The sequence below is a fragment of the Lissotriton helveticus genome, chromosome 11 (genome assembly GCF_964261635.1).
Source record: "Lissotriton helveticus chromosome 11, aLisHel1.1, whole genome shotgun sequence".
NCBI classification, from domain to species: Eukaryota; Metazoa; Chordata; class Amphibia; order Caudata; family Salamandridae; genus Lissotriton; species Lissotriton helveticus.
Genome location: NC_136072.1, coordinates 1127094282 through 1127111567, shown reverse-complemented (window position 1 = coordinate 1127111567; position 17286 = coordinate 1127094282). Strand labels below are relative to the sequence as shown.

At 48.4% G+C, this 17286-nt stretch overlaps 1 protein-coding gene across 1 annotated transcript in view; it reads left to right on the top strand.

The window, feature by feature from the left end:
- The first annotated feature begins 916 nt into the window (after positions 1–916).
- Positions 917–17286, top strand: part of SLC25A1 (solute carrier family 25 member 1) — a 163658-nt gene continuing 147288 nt past the window's right edge. Inside the window, exon 1 of the mRNA XM_078667857.1 lies at positions 917–1223. Coding sequence (XP_078523983.1) covers positions 1112–1223 — 112 coding nt within the window. The 5' untranslated portion in view covers positions 917–1111. The remainder of the gene's footprint in view (positions 1224–17286) is intronic.

Here is a 17286-nt window from a genome sequence, read left to right as displayed (position 1 = left end):
CTGGAGCTGCGTCGCGCTTGCGACGCATCTCCTGCAATGCGCCACCTTTACGGCACAGATGCGTCACGCATCTGTGCCGTTTTTGCCCCATGGTGCGCCGCATTGTAAATGCGGCGCACCATGGGTGGCGGAGCTGTGGCGCACTGTGGCGCACATTAACTGGCGCATCCCTGGGGATGCGCCAGTTAACATAAATCTGCCCCTTAGGGGGTTATTTACAAAGCCCTTGCGCCAATTTTGCGTCATTTTTAAAAGTGACGTAAAAGTGGCGCCAGGGCCTTGTAAATAAGCCCTTAGTAATGCGGTGCACCTAGAGTCACAGGTGTGTGGAAAATTGCGGGGAAAAGATGCCCGTTCTCCTTGAGCCATTCGGTTCCTCTGGACTCCGGAGAAGCCTTTCAGAAAAAAACAGAAGCTCTGAGACTGACTAGAAATAGCAGAAAGGGCATTAAACATGTCTAAACACAACATGTCTAAACACGTCACCAAAAGCAACAGGGCCTTCCCTTCGGATGGAAGGTGAGATTACCGCTGCCGGGGCCTTTAATGCGCCTGTGATCCGGGCCTTTAATGTGGCAGACCGTCCCGGCTGCCTTGTCATCCAATGAACAATAAAGGAGTTTGTTTTATGTTTCTTTCGTGCATCCCTCCCTTCCCCTCGTGCCTCCTGCATCCCTCCCCCTGGTGCCTCCAGCCCTGACGTGTCCCCCCTGCCTTCCCGCCCAGGGTCCCTCCCCTCGGCTCTGGCACGCCCCCTTCCATCACTCGGGCACTCCCTCCAGATTCTGCCCGCCCTCTTTCACTCACTCTTCCCTCCCTGTCCTGCCCCCAGACTCTGCCCCTCCTCTCTCCTCCCATTCACGCCCCCCACGCTGCCCCGCCCACCTCCTCCTGTAGGTCCTCCCCCTCCTCTCTCCTTCCCTCCACGTCTCCCTCTCGTCCTCCTCTCTCCTCCAGATGTGACTGTCCCCCCACCTCGCTCACCTTGTGTCCCTCCCCCCTGTCTCCCCCTCCCCTGCCTCTCACACCCCTCTCTTGCCTGTCCCTCTCTCCCTGCTCAGTTCCTGGCAGACTCCGGCCGGGATCGCACCCTCCCTCCCTCCCTTGCATCATGCTGCCAGCCCCGGGCACCGCGCTGCCACCCAGCCCCCGCCGCCTGGCAGCCGCCGCCGCCCCCGCCGGGAAGGCGAAGCTGACCCACCCTGGCAAGGCCATTCTGGCAGGTAAGTGACCCCGTCCTGCACGTTTGACAGTTACAACACTTCCGTGATTGTCTGCAGCGCCCAGTGCAATGCACAGTGCACGACAAGGCGCTTTACTGACAGCACAGCCCAGACAGGTATTGACAAAGTAAATGCAAGGCGTGTGCATGATAGCACAGTCTCGCCACATGTAGTCACTTGTATTGCAGTGTTTAACTGCGCTCGGTGCTGCTTGATTGCCTGCACACACATCACTTCCGTGATTGTCTGCACCGTCCGGGTTACATCCACACACCTCTCAGCGGGTGCCCAGTGCCCCCGTCCCCTGTACCACCCGCAGGCTGTCGCCACCACCACCCTTTCCCTGCATGCACAGCTCTCTTGTGGGTGTCCTTCCTGTCCCTGGTGTACTTGCTCCCCTAGTCACACACACACACCTGTCCCTTGGCAGCATGCCACTCGCTCAGCTGGCAGTGCCCTGCTCCCCCGTGGTTGTTTGCACTGCGTTGTTGTTCCAGTGACTCCAGACGTGCATTTTTCCGTGGCCAGTTTGTGTGAAAGCATTTCTTGTGTCTCACCCTATCTATCCACTGTAAAGTCTTCCTAAACAACCCTCCCCCCACACACCCAGACACCCAGACACACTCAGTTGTAAACATGTTTTTTCCCCTGACTCTGGACTTTGGTCTGACTTGGTTGCAAACGGTGCAGAATTCCCAGCTCCTGTCAAAGGTGTGATCCTGGGCACGCTGCGTTACCTCTGTGTTGCCTATTTTACCAAAGCGGGAGTTCTTGTCACCTGCGCGAACGCTATGTTAGGCGCTATAGGAAGCCGTAAAACTGGATATTTAGCTATGGGCAGATAGATGCCCCCCACGTCGGCATGGCTGGGCAGCGACAGTCGGGTGGCAGGTGTAACCCCTGGCACGTCTTACAGAGACTTGAACCTTTGACCTGCTGTTTGCATAGATTGGATGTAGGCGCGTTAACCCTCTGAGCTACCGGGGAATACGTGACCGGCAGGTTGAGCTGCGTTACAAGGATGCCGTGGAACCTGCTGCCGGTGGAGGGCGTGCCAGCCGGATGTTGCCACCCGGCAGGTCCTCGCGCCGGGCTCCCCGGGTCGGCTGTTGTGCCTTCCGATTGGCAGCTGTGTGGGGTGTGGTGCACCAGCAGTGTTGCACACCCCAATTGTCCTATAAATAGACTGTGTTATGCAGATGTGATAGTCTAGTGCCTAAAGGTGGCTTGGGAAGTTGGGCGGGGGAGAAGGGGCATTCCAGGAATCAATGCCAACCTCCTAGTCTCGTGGCACCGCCGACAGGAGAGAGAGCCATCCATTCATCCACCCAGGAGTGCCTTAACGACCACATGCATGGGTACATGAGAGCATGCACCCATGACTGAATGAATGGTTCTACAACCCCGCTGAAGAATGAGTGACTGCATGGATGACTGGCTGAATTCATGAGCGAATAAGCGAATGATTGAATGCGTAAATGAAATCATGCACCAATAAATGAATGGACGATCACACGCATACATAAAGAACTGCTTGGAATAATTGTTAAGTGCACGCATGTGCCAATGATTGAATTCACGAACGAACAAGGGAATTATTGAATGCATGGATAAATAATGCATGGGTGATTGAATGAATGGCAGAACACGTAAACAATCACCTGCTTGAATGAAGGCACCATTGGATGGAACATTCAGTTATTGACTTCCTGAATGAATGGATGAACGGATTGACTGAATGCATGAATAAAGAAATGCACGGGTCACTGCGTGTATGAATGAATGAATCTTCGAGGGTATGCATGAAATAATGCATGATTGTTGCATTAAAGAATGAATGATTAATTACGGCTCTGTGGTAGATGAATGAATGCATTTGAGGAGGGCACCTCTGCAAAGTCAAGCTGCTCGTGACTGGCTTCAAGGGCTGGGTGTGCTTTTACGACACTGCTTCTCAGGGCCATGCCAGTTTCGAGGGCAAGGGATGCCAGTCTGGTTAACAACCCAACATGGGCGTATAGGCGGTGCCAGTCGTGGGCATTCGTCAGGGGGCATGCCAGGCTGCGCATCTGCCTCGCTGAAGTGGGTATTCCGCTCTGTGGGAGTGCCAGCTAAGGGCAGTACCTGTCCTCGGGGAAGGGCAGTTATGGGCAGAGCTCCATTTTGAAAATGCCCGTGAGGAGCTGTGGCTATTAGTCCGAGTTAGTGGGTGCCATTGCTGATGCTAATAGGATCAGGGCGAATTCTTGGCATTCTGGACGCATGCCAGCTTGGACGAGTGCCTGCCTGCGGAAGAATAGGAAGGTTTGCAGAGAACCCGCAGTGCCCACTCTGGGGAGCAGGACAACCTGTGAGAGTGCCCGTCTAGGCAATGGGCACCATCTGGTGGGAGTGCCAGTCTTGGGAAGTGACTGTCTGAGGAAGTAGCTGCCAGCCAGGGAGGGTTTTATGGATATCAGCGCCGCATTGCCTTTCTGATGGGAGCGTGTGCCACCCTGGGGAAATGTGCACTTAGAAAGGTGCCACCTAGGGGGCGGGGTGGGGGGGCATGACAGTCAGGAGGATGGATGTCAACCTGTTGGGAGGGGGGGCAGTTAATGCATACTTGTCGCGGGGAGTCTGGGGTGACTGCCAGCCTGGGAAGAGTGTGCCAGTCTGAGGGCAGTCTAGGTTGGTGTTAGTCTAGTGACATACCAGTCTGGGTGGGTGCTGGTGAGATGGAATGCCAGGTGTGCGATTTGTGACAAGGACAAAGGGAAATAATACCTCTGTAGGGGGGTGGTTGCCAGTGTGCCAGTCTTGGTAAGGGGAGTGAGGTGAAGAACCGTGCGAGATTTTTGGGAGTGTTTTGTGAAGGGCGGGTGTATGCCAGTCTGAGTAGGTTTTTGGGAAATAGCCTCTGCGAGAGGGCACCAGTGTGGAGATTAAGGGGTGCCAATCTACAGAATGCCAGCCTAGGGGAGTGGTGTCAGCCTGCGGTGGGTACTTGGGAGTCTGGGTGGACTGCCAGTCTCGGGAGGTGATTGGTAAGAGAGGTGGGCATAAAAGTGGCAGTCTGTGAGTGCCAGTCGGAGGTGGGAGTGTTTTGTGCTTGACAGGGTGCGGTGCCAGTCTACACAAGTAAGGAGCCAGTCGGAAGGGAGGCTGAAGAGCCAATCAGAGTCCTGCGGGGTTGGTGCCACGTGCAGGGATGGTGGAGTACCAGTCTTGGGATGCCAGCCTAGGGTGCTGCCCCACCAGTTGGAGCGCAGGAGCCTGTCCCGGGGGAAGCAGATAAGGTGTTATTCTGTGGTATGATACACAGCAGAGGACAGGCAGCCAATCAGAGGCCAGCATTCATGCTCCCGGCTCTCTCATTGGACGAGTGGGGGGAACTGCAGACCGCCTGTGAGTGAGCTGGGCGGGCGGGGCTGCCCCCTGCCTGGGGGGTGGGGAGGGATGTACGGGGGGGAGGGAGGTCAGGCTTTCTGTCCACACACGTGGTTGATACTCGCTCACACTGAGACTGATGTAATGTAGGAAGTGTGCTCCCCATAATGCAACGCGGACTGATGTCTCCAGACCAGCAAGTCATCTCACTCTGCATAAAGGACTCCCTGAAATCCCTTGCACGTGTCACTCTCTATGAGGGGGACTCCCTGATATCGCCTGCACGTGTCATCTCACTCTGCATAAAGAGGACTCTTTGATATCCCTTGCACGTGTCATCTCACTCTGCATAAAGAGGACTCCCTGATAACCCTTGCACGTGTCATCTCACTCTGCATGAAGAGGACTCCCTGATATCCCTTGAACATGTCATCTCACTCTGCATAAAGAGGACTCCCTGATAACCCTTGCACGTGTCATCTCACTCTGCATAAAGAGGACTCCCTGATATCCCTTTAACATGTCATCTCACTCTGTATAAAGAGGACTCCCTGATATCCCTTGCACGTGTCATCTCACTCTGCATAAAGAGGACTCCCTGATATCCCTTGCACGCGTCATCTCACTCTGTATAAAGAGGACTCCCTGAAATCCCTTGCACGTGTCATTTCACTCTGCATAAAGAGGACTCCCCGATATCCCCTGCACATGTCATCTCACTCTGCATAAAGAGGACTCCCTGATATCCCTTGCACGTGTCATCTCACTCTGCATAAAGAGTACTCCCTGATATCCCTTGCACGTGTCATCTCACTCTGCATAAAGAGGACTCCCTGATATCCCCTGTACGTGTCATCTCACTCTGCATAAAGGACTCCCTGATATCCCTTGCACGTGTCATCTCACTCTGCATAAAGGACACCCTGATATCCCTTGCATGTGTAATCTCACTCTGCATAAAGAGGACTCCCTGATATCCCTTCCACGTGTCATCTCACTCTGCATAAAGAGGACTCCCTGATATCCCCTGTACGTGTCATCTCACTCTGCATAAAGGACTCCCTGATATCCCTTGCACGTGTTATCTCACTCTGCATAAAGGACTCCCTGATATCCCTTGCACGTGTCATCTCACTCTGCATAAAGGACTCCCTGATATCCCGTTGCACGTGTCATCTCACTCTGCATAAAGAGGACTCCCTGATATCCCTTGCACGTGTCATCTCACTCTGCATAAAGAGGACTCCCTGATATCCCTTGCACGTGTCATCTCACTCTGCATAAAGAGGACTCCCTGATATCCCTTGCACGTGTCATCTCACTCTGCATAAAGAGGACTCCCTGATATCCCCTGTACGTGTCATGTTTGTTAGCAATTGGAAACTGGATGACCTCCAATTGTCTAAAACTCAATTCCGATAAGACGGAGGTTGTCATTTTTGGACAACTTACACCAAGCTGGTCTCCCGCTTGGTGGCCTGCGTCTTTCGGAACCCTGCCTAAACCCACCTCCAAGGTAAGGCATTTGGGAGTTGTTTTTGACAACCAGCTCAACTTCGTCGCCCACGCCAACCAAGTAGCATCCTCGGCGTTTCATAAACTACGCTTAATAAGGAAAATCATCCCCTTCCTTCCTGAAAGTGCCGGGAAAACTCTGGTAAGCTCTCTAGTGCTGTCCACTTTGGACTATTGTAATGGTCTTTTTGCTGATGCCCAGATCAGGGTATTCAACAAGATGCAAACAATACAAAACGCGGCAGCAAGACTACTCGCCAGAATTCCCAAACATAAGTCTGCCACAGATACTATCAGAAAACTTCATTGGCTTCTAATCAGAAGCAGGGTTAAGTTCAAAACTCTCTGTATTGTATACAAGGCATTGCATAAACAAGGACCTCAGTTCCTCAAAGACCAGCTGATCCTCTACCGTCCACCTAGGGTACTGCGATCCCCTACTCTCAATGACCTAGTGGTGCCTCGTACCAAGACTGTCTCCTTGGGAGACCGTCGGTTCCTGGTCTCGGCCCCAAAATAGTGGAATACCCTACCTCAGTCAATTCGGACCAGCCCCTCTCTTTGGTCCTTTCGTAAACAGCTAAAAACCTGGCTGTTCAACCAGTAATACCTTAGATCATACACAGCCAGTGGAGAATGTGATGCAGAGGTCGCAGCGCCGAGACGCCCACGGGCATTTGTTCGCGCTTTATCAAATTTCATAAATAAATAAATAAATAAAATAAATAAATCTCACTCTGCATAAAGGACTCCCTGATATCCCTTGCACGTGTAATCTCACTCTGCATAAAGAGGACTCCCTGATATCCCTTGCACGTGTCATCTCACTCTGCATAAAGAGGACTCCCTGATATCCCTTGCACATGTCATCTCACTCTGCATAAAGAGGACTCCCTGATATTCCTTGCACGCGTCATCTCACTCTGCATAAAGAGGACTCCCTGATATCACCTGCACGTGTTATCTCACTCTGCATAAAGAGGACTCCCTGATATCCCTGGCTCGTGTCATCTCACTCTGCATAAAGGACTCCCTGATATCCCTTGCACGTGTCATCTCACTCTGCAGAAAGGACTCCCTGATATCCCTTACACGTGTCATCTCACTCTGCATAAAGGACTCCCTGATATCCCTTGCGCGTGTCATCTCACTCTGCATAAAGGACTCCCTGATATCCCTTGCACGTGTCATCTCACTCTGTATAAAGACGACTCCCTGATATCCCCTGCACGTGTCATCTCACTCTGCATAAAGAGGACTCCCTGATATCCCTTGCCCGTGTCATCTCACTCTGCATAAAGAGGACTCCCTGATATCCCTTGCACGTGTCATCTCACTCTGCATAAAGAGGACTCCCTGATATCCTTTGCACGTGTCATCTCACTCTGCATAAAGAGGACTCCCTGATATCCCTGGCACGTGTCATCTCACTCTGCATAAAGAGGACTCCCTGATATCCCCTGCACGCGCCATCTCACTCTGCATAAAGAGGACTCCCTGATATCCCTGGCACGTGTCATCTCACTCTGCATAAAGAGGACTCCCTGATATCCCTTGCACGTGTCATCTCACTCTGCATAAAGAGGACTCCCTGATATCTCTTGCACGTGTCATCTCACTCTTTATAAAGAGGACTCCCTGATATCCCTTGCACGTGTCATCTCACTCTTTATAAAGAGGACTCCCTGATATCCCTTGCACGTGTCATCTCACTCTGCATAAAGAGGACTCCCTGATATCCCTGGCACGTGTCATCTCACTCTGCATAAAGAGGACTCCCTGAAATCCTCTGCACATGTCATCTCACTCTCTATGAGGTGCACTCCCCGATATCGCCTGCAAGTGTCATCTCACTCTGCATAAAGAGGACTCCCTGATATCCCTTGCACGTGTCATCTCACTCTCTATGAGGTGCACTCCCTGATATCCCTTGCACGTGCCATCTCACTCTGCATAAAGAGGACTCCCTGATATCCCTTGCACGCGTCATCTCACTCTGCATAGAGGACTCCCTGATATCCCTTGCACGCGTCATCTCACTCTGCATAAAGAGGACTCCCTGATATCCCTGGCACGTGTCATCTCACTCTCTACGAGGTGCACTCCCTGATATCCCCTGCACGTGTCATCTCAGTCTGCATAAAGAGGACTCCCTGATATCCCTGGCACGTGTCATCTCACTCTGCATAAAGGACTCCCTGATATCCCTGGCACGTGTCATCTCACTCTGCATAAAGGACTCCCTGTTATCCCCTGCTCGTGTCATCTCACTCTGCATAAAGAGGCTCCCTGATATCCCCTGCTCGTGTCATCTCACTCTGCATAAAGAGGACTCCCTGATATCCCCTGCTCGTGTCATCTCAGTCTGCATAAAGAGGACTCCCTGATATCCCTGGCACGTGTCATCTCACTCTGCATAAAAGACTCCCTGATATCCCCTGCTCGTGTTATCGCACTCTGTATAAAGAGGACCCCCTGATATCCCTTGCACGTGTCATCTCACTCTGCATAAAGGACTTCCTGATATCACCTGCACGTGTCATCTCACTCTGCATAAAGAGGACTCCCTGATATCCCTGGTACGTGTCATCTCACTCTGCATAAAGGACTCCCTGATATCCCTTGCACGTGTTATCTCACTCTGCATAAAGAGGACTCCCTGATATCCCTTGCACGTGTCATCTCACTCTGCATAAAGGACTCCCTGATATCCCTGGCACGTGTCATCTCACTCTGCATAAAGGACTCCCTGATATCCCCTGCTCGTGTTATCCCACTCTGCTTAAAGAGGACTCCCTGATATCCCTTGCACGTGTCATCTCACTCTCTATGAGGTGGACTCCCTGATATCTCCTGCACGTGTCATCTCACTCTGCATAAAGAGGACTCCCTGATATCCCCTGCACGTGCCATCTCACTCTGCATAAAGAGGACTCCCTGATATCCCTTGCTCGTGTCATCTCAGTCTGCATAAAGAGGACTCCCTGATATCCCCTGCACGTGCCATCTCACTCTGCATAAAGAGGCCTCCCTGATATCCCCTGCACGTGTCATCTCACTCTGCATAAAGAGGGCTCCCTGATATCCCTTGCACTTGTCAAATCACTCTGCATAAAGAGGACTCCCTGATATCACCTGCACGTGTCATCTCACTCTCTATAAAGAGGACTCCCTGATATCCCTGGCACGTGTCATCTCACTCTGCATAAAGAGGACTCCCTGATATCCCTGGCACGTCCCATCTCACTCTGCATAAAGAGGACTCCCTGATATCCCTTGCTCGTGTCATCTCACTCTGCATAAAGAGGACTCCCTGATATCCCTTGCTCGTGTCATCTCACTCTGCATAAAGGACTCCCTGATATCCCTTGCACGTGTCATCTCACTCTGTATAAAGAGGACTCCCTGATATCCCTTGCACGTGTCATCTCACTCTGTATAAAGAGGACTCCCTGATATCCCTTGCACGTGTCATCTCACTCTGCATAAAGAGGACTCCCCGATATCCCTTGCACGTGTCATCCCACTCTGCATAAAGAGGACTCCCCGATATCCCTTGCACGTGTCATCCCACTCTGCATAAAGAGGACTCCCCGATATCCCTTGCACGTGTCATCTCACTCTGCATAAAGAGGACTCCCCGATATCCCTGGCACGTGTCATCTCACTCTGTATAAAGAGGACTCCCTGATATCCCTTGCACGTGTCATCTCACTCTGCATAAAGAGGACTCCCCGATATCCCTTGCACGTGTCATCCCACTCTGCATAAAGAGGACTCCCCGATATCCCTTGCACGTGTCATCCCACTCTGCATAAAGAGGACTCCCCGATATCCCTTGCACGTGTCATCTCACTCTGTATAAAGAGGACTCCCTGATATCCCTTGCACGTGTCATCTCACTCTGCATAAAGAGGACTCCCCGATATCCCTTGCACGTGTCATCCCACTCTGCATAAAGAGGACTCCCCGATATCCCTTGCACGTGTCATCCCACTCTGCATAAAGAGGACTCCCCGATATCCCTTGCACGTGTCATCTCACTCTGCATAAAGAGGACTCCCTGATATCCCTTGCACGTGTCATCTCACTCTGCATAAAGAGGACTCCCCGATATCCCTTGCACGTGTCATCTCACTCTGCATAAAGAGGTCTCCCCGATATCCTCTGCACGTGTCATCTCAATCTCTATGAGGTGGACTCCCTGGTATGATATATCCCCTGCACGTGTCATCTCACTCTCTATGAGGCCTGCACGTGAATGCCATTTCTTGCACATTAGATGTCTCTTGTGCTATTAGAGATGTCTTTCTGAGCTTACAGCCAGGGTGGGGCAAGATCACTTGAACTGTAAGGCGTTTCATGTGCTGTCCGACATGTCACACAACATTGGCTCCGAAGAGACATTACATTCAGATCGAATGTTGGTCCTAGGAGATAGTAAAAAGATCTTAACCAACAACTTATAACTAGGTGAGAGGTTCTGTCGCGTCCTTCCTGTTTGTAAAAAGGTGACCTTTGACCTTGCTCCTCTTTACAGAGTGTGAACTCCCAAGCAAGCTGTCTGGTTGCAAAAGACCCACTGTGGATTTACAGAGAATTGGCAAGGGTTTACAGCCTGCCTATTGCTTATAATTGGTTGGCTTTATTGTCACTCTTGTTTGCTTACTTCTTATTGGATGGCTTTCTTTGTCCCAGCCTGTCCATCTTGTGTTTGTCCCGCCCCTGGAGCATAGTCCATTTACCACCTCTCTGTCTATCTGGCTTCTCTCCTTCCACTGCTAACTTTTAGATTACTGCTTAGGCACTCCATGAGAGTGCCTGTGTTTTCCAGCTGACTCCATTGTGTGCTTCTTCCCTTGCCAAATGCCCGCTCCACACTCCATGTTGCTGTCTCCTGTGCTTCAACCTCTCTCTTGTGTGACTCGAAGCTCCCTTTCTCCCCTTCTTCCTTGTGTTGTTTTCTCGCTTGTGCTTTCCTCTGTGTTGCTCACTCTCGTGTGCTGCCTTTTCCCTCCACTGCCCACTAACCATTGCTTTCCCCACCCGCTCCACCTTGCCCCACATACACAGTCTTTTTAAAAATGTTATTTTTTATTAATTGGTGGGGGGGCTGGGGCGGGGCCTAATAAGAACATTTCAGCTGGCCGGGCTGCCTTATAAAAAACGCTTTTGCAGTACTTTGTTAATTTCTGTTTTACCCGTCCATCTTGGTTTGGTTAAAAAAAAAAGCATTTGCAATACAATAGGTCTCGTGTTTGCAAGAGTTTAAGCTCTTGGCATTATAAATGGCAAAGCCTTTTATTTATCTGTTTTGAAAATTAACACATAAATAAAAAGCATTTTCATTTTAAATGCCAATAGCTCAAACTCTTCTTAATGCCAGATCGATTGCAATGCACAGAAGCGGCCGCCATTGTCCCGGGCTGCTTGGAAAGTGAAAGAGCGCATGACGCACTGAATGTTGCCGGACCGCATGTCGTGCCTGCAGTAGGACAAAACTCGTTAAAGAAAATTGTGCTTACAGACTAAATAACGTATCCTGTGTAACAACAGAAGTAAAAGGGCCAGTCCTCATGGGAGGTTACAAATGAAGACAAGGCAGTACTAAGGAGGGACTAACAAGCCTACTAACGAATCAGAAGCCAGCATTTACGAAGGACAATGACACAAGCCAATGAAAAATATGGGCAGTCATTGGGCGGAGCTTCAAATCCATACTCTAATACAGCATGCCTCGCAGAGCAGCGCAAGCACTGCTCAGGCTGACCTAAAAAACGACACATGTGTCATTTTGTAGGTGTGCATGTGTAATGATACACGTGCACGACGTAATCACGCATGTGCTGATCTTCAAATTGACACAGTAGCTGCGGTCGCATCATCAGACCCATTTTACAGCTCAAGGCTACTACGAATCATCACAATATCTGTCAGGCTTATTCCATGTCATACTGCACTCCACAGAACAGCCAACCTCTGTAAGGCATTCCAGCATGAGACAGCACTACAACCCAATGCCCCCATACTTACACCCCATACTACCTCACTGCCAGCCCACCACTACTGCCCATGGCTTCCGCTCTCCACCCCTCTCAACAGCACACCACCATCCTATCACTACACTGCTAGCTGCCACTACTAGAGAAGCACCTCACAGTAGGACTCTACTGATAGAGATCGTAGGTCACCCGACCAACAATTTCACCATATAGTTTTCGGGCCCATAAATTTCAATTCACCATATACATTAATCAGGCGACCTTACAACTCTACTACCAGTAACCCTGATTCCTTCCTATTTAGTTCTAGTGTACCCGACTTACCAATCCACCGTTACGGGTACCTATGACCACAATGGATCAGGGAGCTAGCTGTGTAAGAAGGTAGGCAAAATACAAACCCAACTTCATATAACTTTAATATTCATAAAATGACCACGGACAACTGGAAAGTTTAAAGGCTTTATCTAGATTTCATTTTCAGAAAGTAAGCAATTCATAACCAAGAGACAATCAATGATCAAGATAACAAAGATCACATAACCATATAAGAAAAATATACGGGCAATCATTTATGAGTTATGAGATGGAAAAAGACATGAAAATATGCTAAGTAGATTTCAGGAATGGAATTCGAAAATGGATAACTATAAAGGTCAAATTTATGCACGTACTAGGCATTTACTACTGGAAAATACTTCAGGGGTAGGGAAAGAACTTAGAAAAATTCTATACACCTATAGGAAAGGGAAAAATGGAGCATGCTAAATTATAGCAACAATTTACTTAAAGTCAGAGACCACATCTATGATTAAAACAGTATGGAGAGAATGTGCTCTAAAAGGTAGGGTAACATAGGAACATGCTATGGAAATAAATGCATTGACTTTTATAAGGTAGACTGCGGAAAGCATGGAAATTTAACGTAGGCAAAGGTATGTCTTTATTAAAGCAAAGACAGGAAAAAATAGAAGGTGCAGTATAGAGTTTTCTCAGCAATATAATTACCTAGAAAGGTGTGAAAACCAACCCTGGCCACGGATCAGTCAAGGACAGGAAATACCCCACGGAAGGACAGTCATCAATGGGACAGCAGGTGCAGAATGGACACCCCAGGACAGGACAGGAAAACCAGATTAGGATCAGGACAGGACCACCAAGGCACGACCAACACCCACAGTTCGGAAGCAACGCCTGCGCTCCACCCTCTCTGCAGCTATCAGTCTGAACCCCGATTGGGTTAGCGAACTCCCCAGCAAAGTGCTTCGCCAGCACTTAAGGTTTAGTAAAACCTTTGAGTCTATGGTCAAATTCGGACAGAGTGCTCCTCAGCGCTCTGTATTCAGTCACCTATTGAGTGCGTTGGGTCAGTGACAGGTCAGCTATTCAGACAAGTCGGACAATTTCTCTAGCTAAACCTAGGCTAGTTATACTGTTTTTGGGTCAGTGTACCACCCCCCAATGTTGCAAAGTGTCAGAATCCCCAATTTCGATTGGTCCCAAAGTAGGATAGGTTAACACGCCAATCAGAACAAACTTCTACAAGTCACAATTTGCATCTTATGGGACCGCCTAGCAGATTTGGGGTTCCCATGACCTATTCTACAGAATACAATAGCAGAATATACAATTGTTGCGAATGCAGTACAAATTCTGTTTCTCCGGCTGGGTGAAGGTGCATCTTCCCAGGCATATCTTGGCAGGGACCTTCAGTTGGCATTTTGTCAATGCCACAGCTAGAGTTCAGACATGCACAGACTATCGTCTTAATATGGAGTCTTGAGCCTTGCATCAGACCCTCAATTCCGCGGTACATGCAAAGTAAGCGAAAACAAATTAAAACATAGAAATATATGAATGTACCACATACCATGAGTAACTACTTTATGATTTTTATTATAAAACTATACTATGCGATTACGAATTAGTGCAACAGACAACAACACGAGAGCGGATATATGACGTTACAACGCGGACTTTTACCACGCAGACCATTACCACGCATTTTTTACAACGCATGACCCTTTACCACGCATACCATTACAACGCTGGTATTTACAACGCAGGTACTATTACAACGCATACCATTACAACGTAAGTATAGGTAAGTAAATAATATGGTAAAATAATTATTAATAATATTTTTTTAAATTAATAAATTATTATTTTAATATTTAATATTTTAATTATTTATGTTAATATTTAATTATTAATTTTAAATATATATGTTAAAAATACCCCTGTACCCCAAAACCCAAACCCAGCCCTAAAACCTAAAAATACCCCTGAACCCCAAAACCCAAACCCAGCCCTGAACCCTAAAAATACCCCTGTACCCCAAAAACTGAAAACTGACCCTGAACCCTAAAAATACCCCTGTACCCCAAAAACTGAAAACTGACCCTGAACCCTAAAAATACCCCTGCACCCCAAAAACTGAAAACTGACCCTGAACCCTAAAAATACCCCTGTACCCCAAAAACTGAAAACTGACCCTGAACCCTAAAAATACCCCTGCTCCCCAAAAACTGAAAACTGACCCTGAACCCTAAAAATACCCCTGTACCCCAAAAACTGAAAACTGACCCTGAACCCTAAAAATACCCCTGTACCCAAAAACTGAAAAATGACCCTGAACCCTAAAAATACCCCTTTACCCAAAAACTGAAAAATGACCCTGAACCCTAAAAATACCCCTGTACCCAAAAACTGAAAACTGACCCTGAACCCTAAAAATACCCCTTTACCCAAAAACTGAAAACTGACCCTAAACCCTAAAAATACCCCTTTACCCAAAAACTGAAAACTGACCCTGAACCCTAAAAATACCCCTTTACCCAAAAACTGAAAACTGACCCTAAACCCTAAAAATACCCCTTTACCCAAAAACTGAAAACTGACCCTGAACCCTAAAAATACCCATTTACCCAAAACCCAAACCTAAAATATTTTAAATAAAATTATATACTTACCAATACTTACGTTGTAATGGTATGCGTTGTAAAAGTACCTGCGTTGTAAATACCAGCGTTGTAATGGTATGCGTGGTAAAGGGTCCTGCGTTGTAAAAGTTGCGTGGTAATGGTAGGTCGTGGTAAAAGTTGCGTTGTAAAGGTTGTATACCCACGAGAGCATCAGCGCAAGCTTCACCATGTGAGTACTCAGACAGCCATATTAGAGGCAAATACGCATGCGCACATTTTCCCACCAGAACTGCAACTACGTGACGTCACGTGAGTGTGACTAACGCATGCGCAGTAGAAAATCCCCAAGCGGCGGCCATTTTATGGACAAGGGTTATTCATATTAGTAAAACACATAGGTAAGCGTCACTAATATACATGTACATCCAAAAATAAAGGAAATTAGTAAGACATACAATTGGATTACAGAGTTATACATAATTCGAGGTTCATGACTCAAGCAAGTCGCGTAATTTGCGAAATCTTGCTCTATCACTACCTCCCAGCACCCTCACACTGCCACATACCACTGCTACACCGCCCTTCCCAGTCTTACCTGAAATGATCGCACCACCATCACACCATGCACATACACTGCCACCTGCACCCACTCTACTCCATCCCTCTGCACTACCACCCCATACCACGGAACTACCACTGCAACATGATGTCCATACCACCCACATCATTCAATAACATTCCAGCTAAAATACCGCCAGGAACCACCCCCGCACACAACACCACACGATCAACCCACCAACGCCACCACACGTCACAGAACCGCAAGTTCATCCACCACAGCAGGCGTGTGCTCTCACTCCTAAGAGAACCAAGGTCCCACCAACACCACTGTGCTGCCACCTCCCACCACTACATGACACTACCACCACAAAGACACTATCATCTAATAGAAACACATGATCAGCCCCCACCACCACCGTGCTACCCCCCTTTACCACTGAATGACCAAGTCATAGCAGCAAATGACCCCCACCGCAGCTCTACTACCCCTGGCAGTATTCTGTGGCCCCCACACTGTACTTCGACCCCACACCACAGGCAGATTGTGCTTGAGATATGGCAGAAAAACAAATCACAGCATCTCTATATTACAATACCACAACACACAGTCCAAAACACACACCAATATCACAATCCCCCAGTACAATCACAATAACATGACAAAACATCAAATATAAGAACAAAAAGTAACAACAAAATACACTGAAATAAGGACAGAGCAACACGTCACAGTAGTAGCACAACAATAATAACAGAAAACACATGTTAAAAAAACAACACAGCACAAACATACAAAACAATAATAGACAACTGATGCAACAACACAAAATGACAGAATACAATAGCAGCAACGCAGTATACCAACAAATCCCATTACCACAACACACTGCTACAAATAACACAAAAGTGAAACAATAACACAGCACAAGAGCCACACATGAACCCAATAACACAGCAAAACAGGTAATATAAAACAACACAAAAATGCAGTTGTATTACATTGCTATGCTGTGTTAGGATGTGTTATTCTGTGGTGTGTTTTTCTGTGTTGTTTTTTGTGGTCATGTTATTGTTGTTCTGTTTTGTTGCTGTATTGTTGTATCGTTTTGATGTATTATTGTATTGTGCTGAGGCTGTAGCTGGAATTCTTGTGAATGCTTTTGAACTGAAGGATGATAATCAGTCGCTGTGTTGGAAGGGAGGGCACTGAGTCTACAACATGCCTTGTGTGTTTAGCAAGGCAGTGGGACTGAGTATGCAAGTCTTTGCTGTAGACACATAATGTTGTGGTGGTTTGCGCTTGGTGTGTGCTTATAATGTTCTATGCATCATTGTTTGCATGCATGTGGAGGTATACATAATATGGACGTTTTGTGCATGAGGGTGACTCCCCCATAAATAATGCAGGCCCTGGCATCGTGATGACTGGTCTTGGCACGGTGGTGGTAATTCTTGGCATCATGTGGCATCCATTACAGGTCTGTGCTCACCATGCGCACAGTGCTGGCTTGGGCACACTGGCAGTAATTCTTGGCATAATGTAGACTCTGGTGGTGTGAGAATGGCCACTTCTGCATAATGCGCGCAATGGCATAACAGTGGAGGTAAATCTGTATAGATTGTGGGTAGTTTGACACGACGGTACCCAGCCACGTTGAAAGAGTCCCAATGGCCTTCTGTTAGTGATTCGTA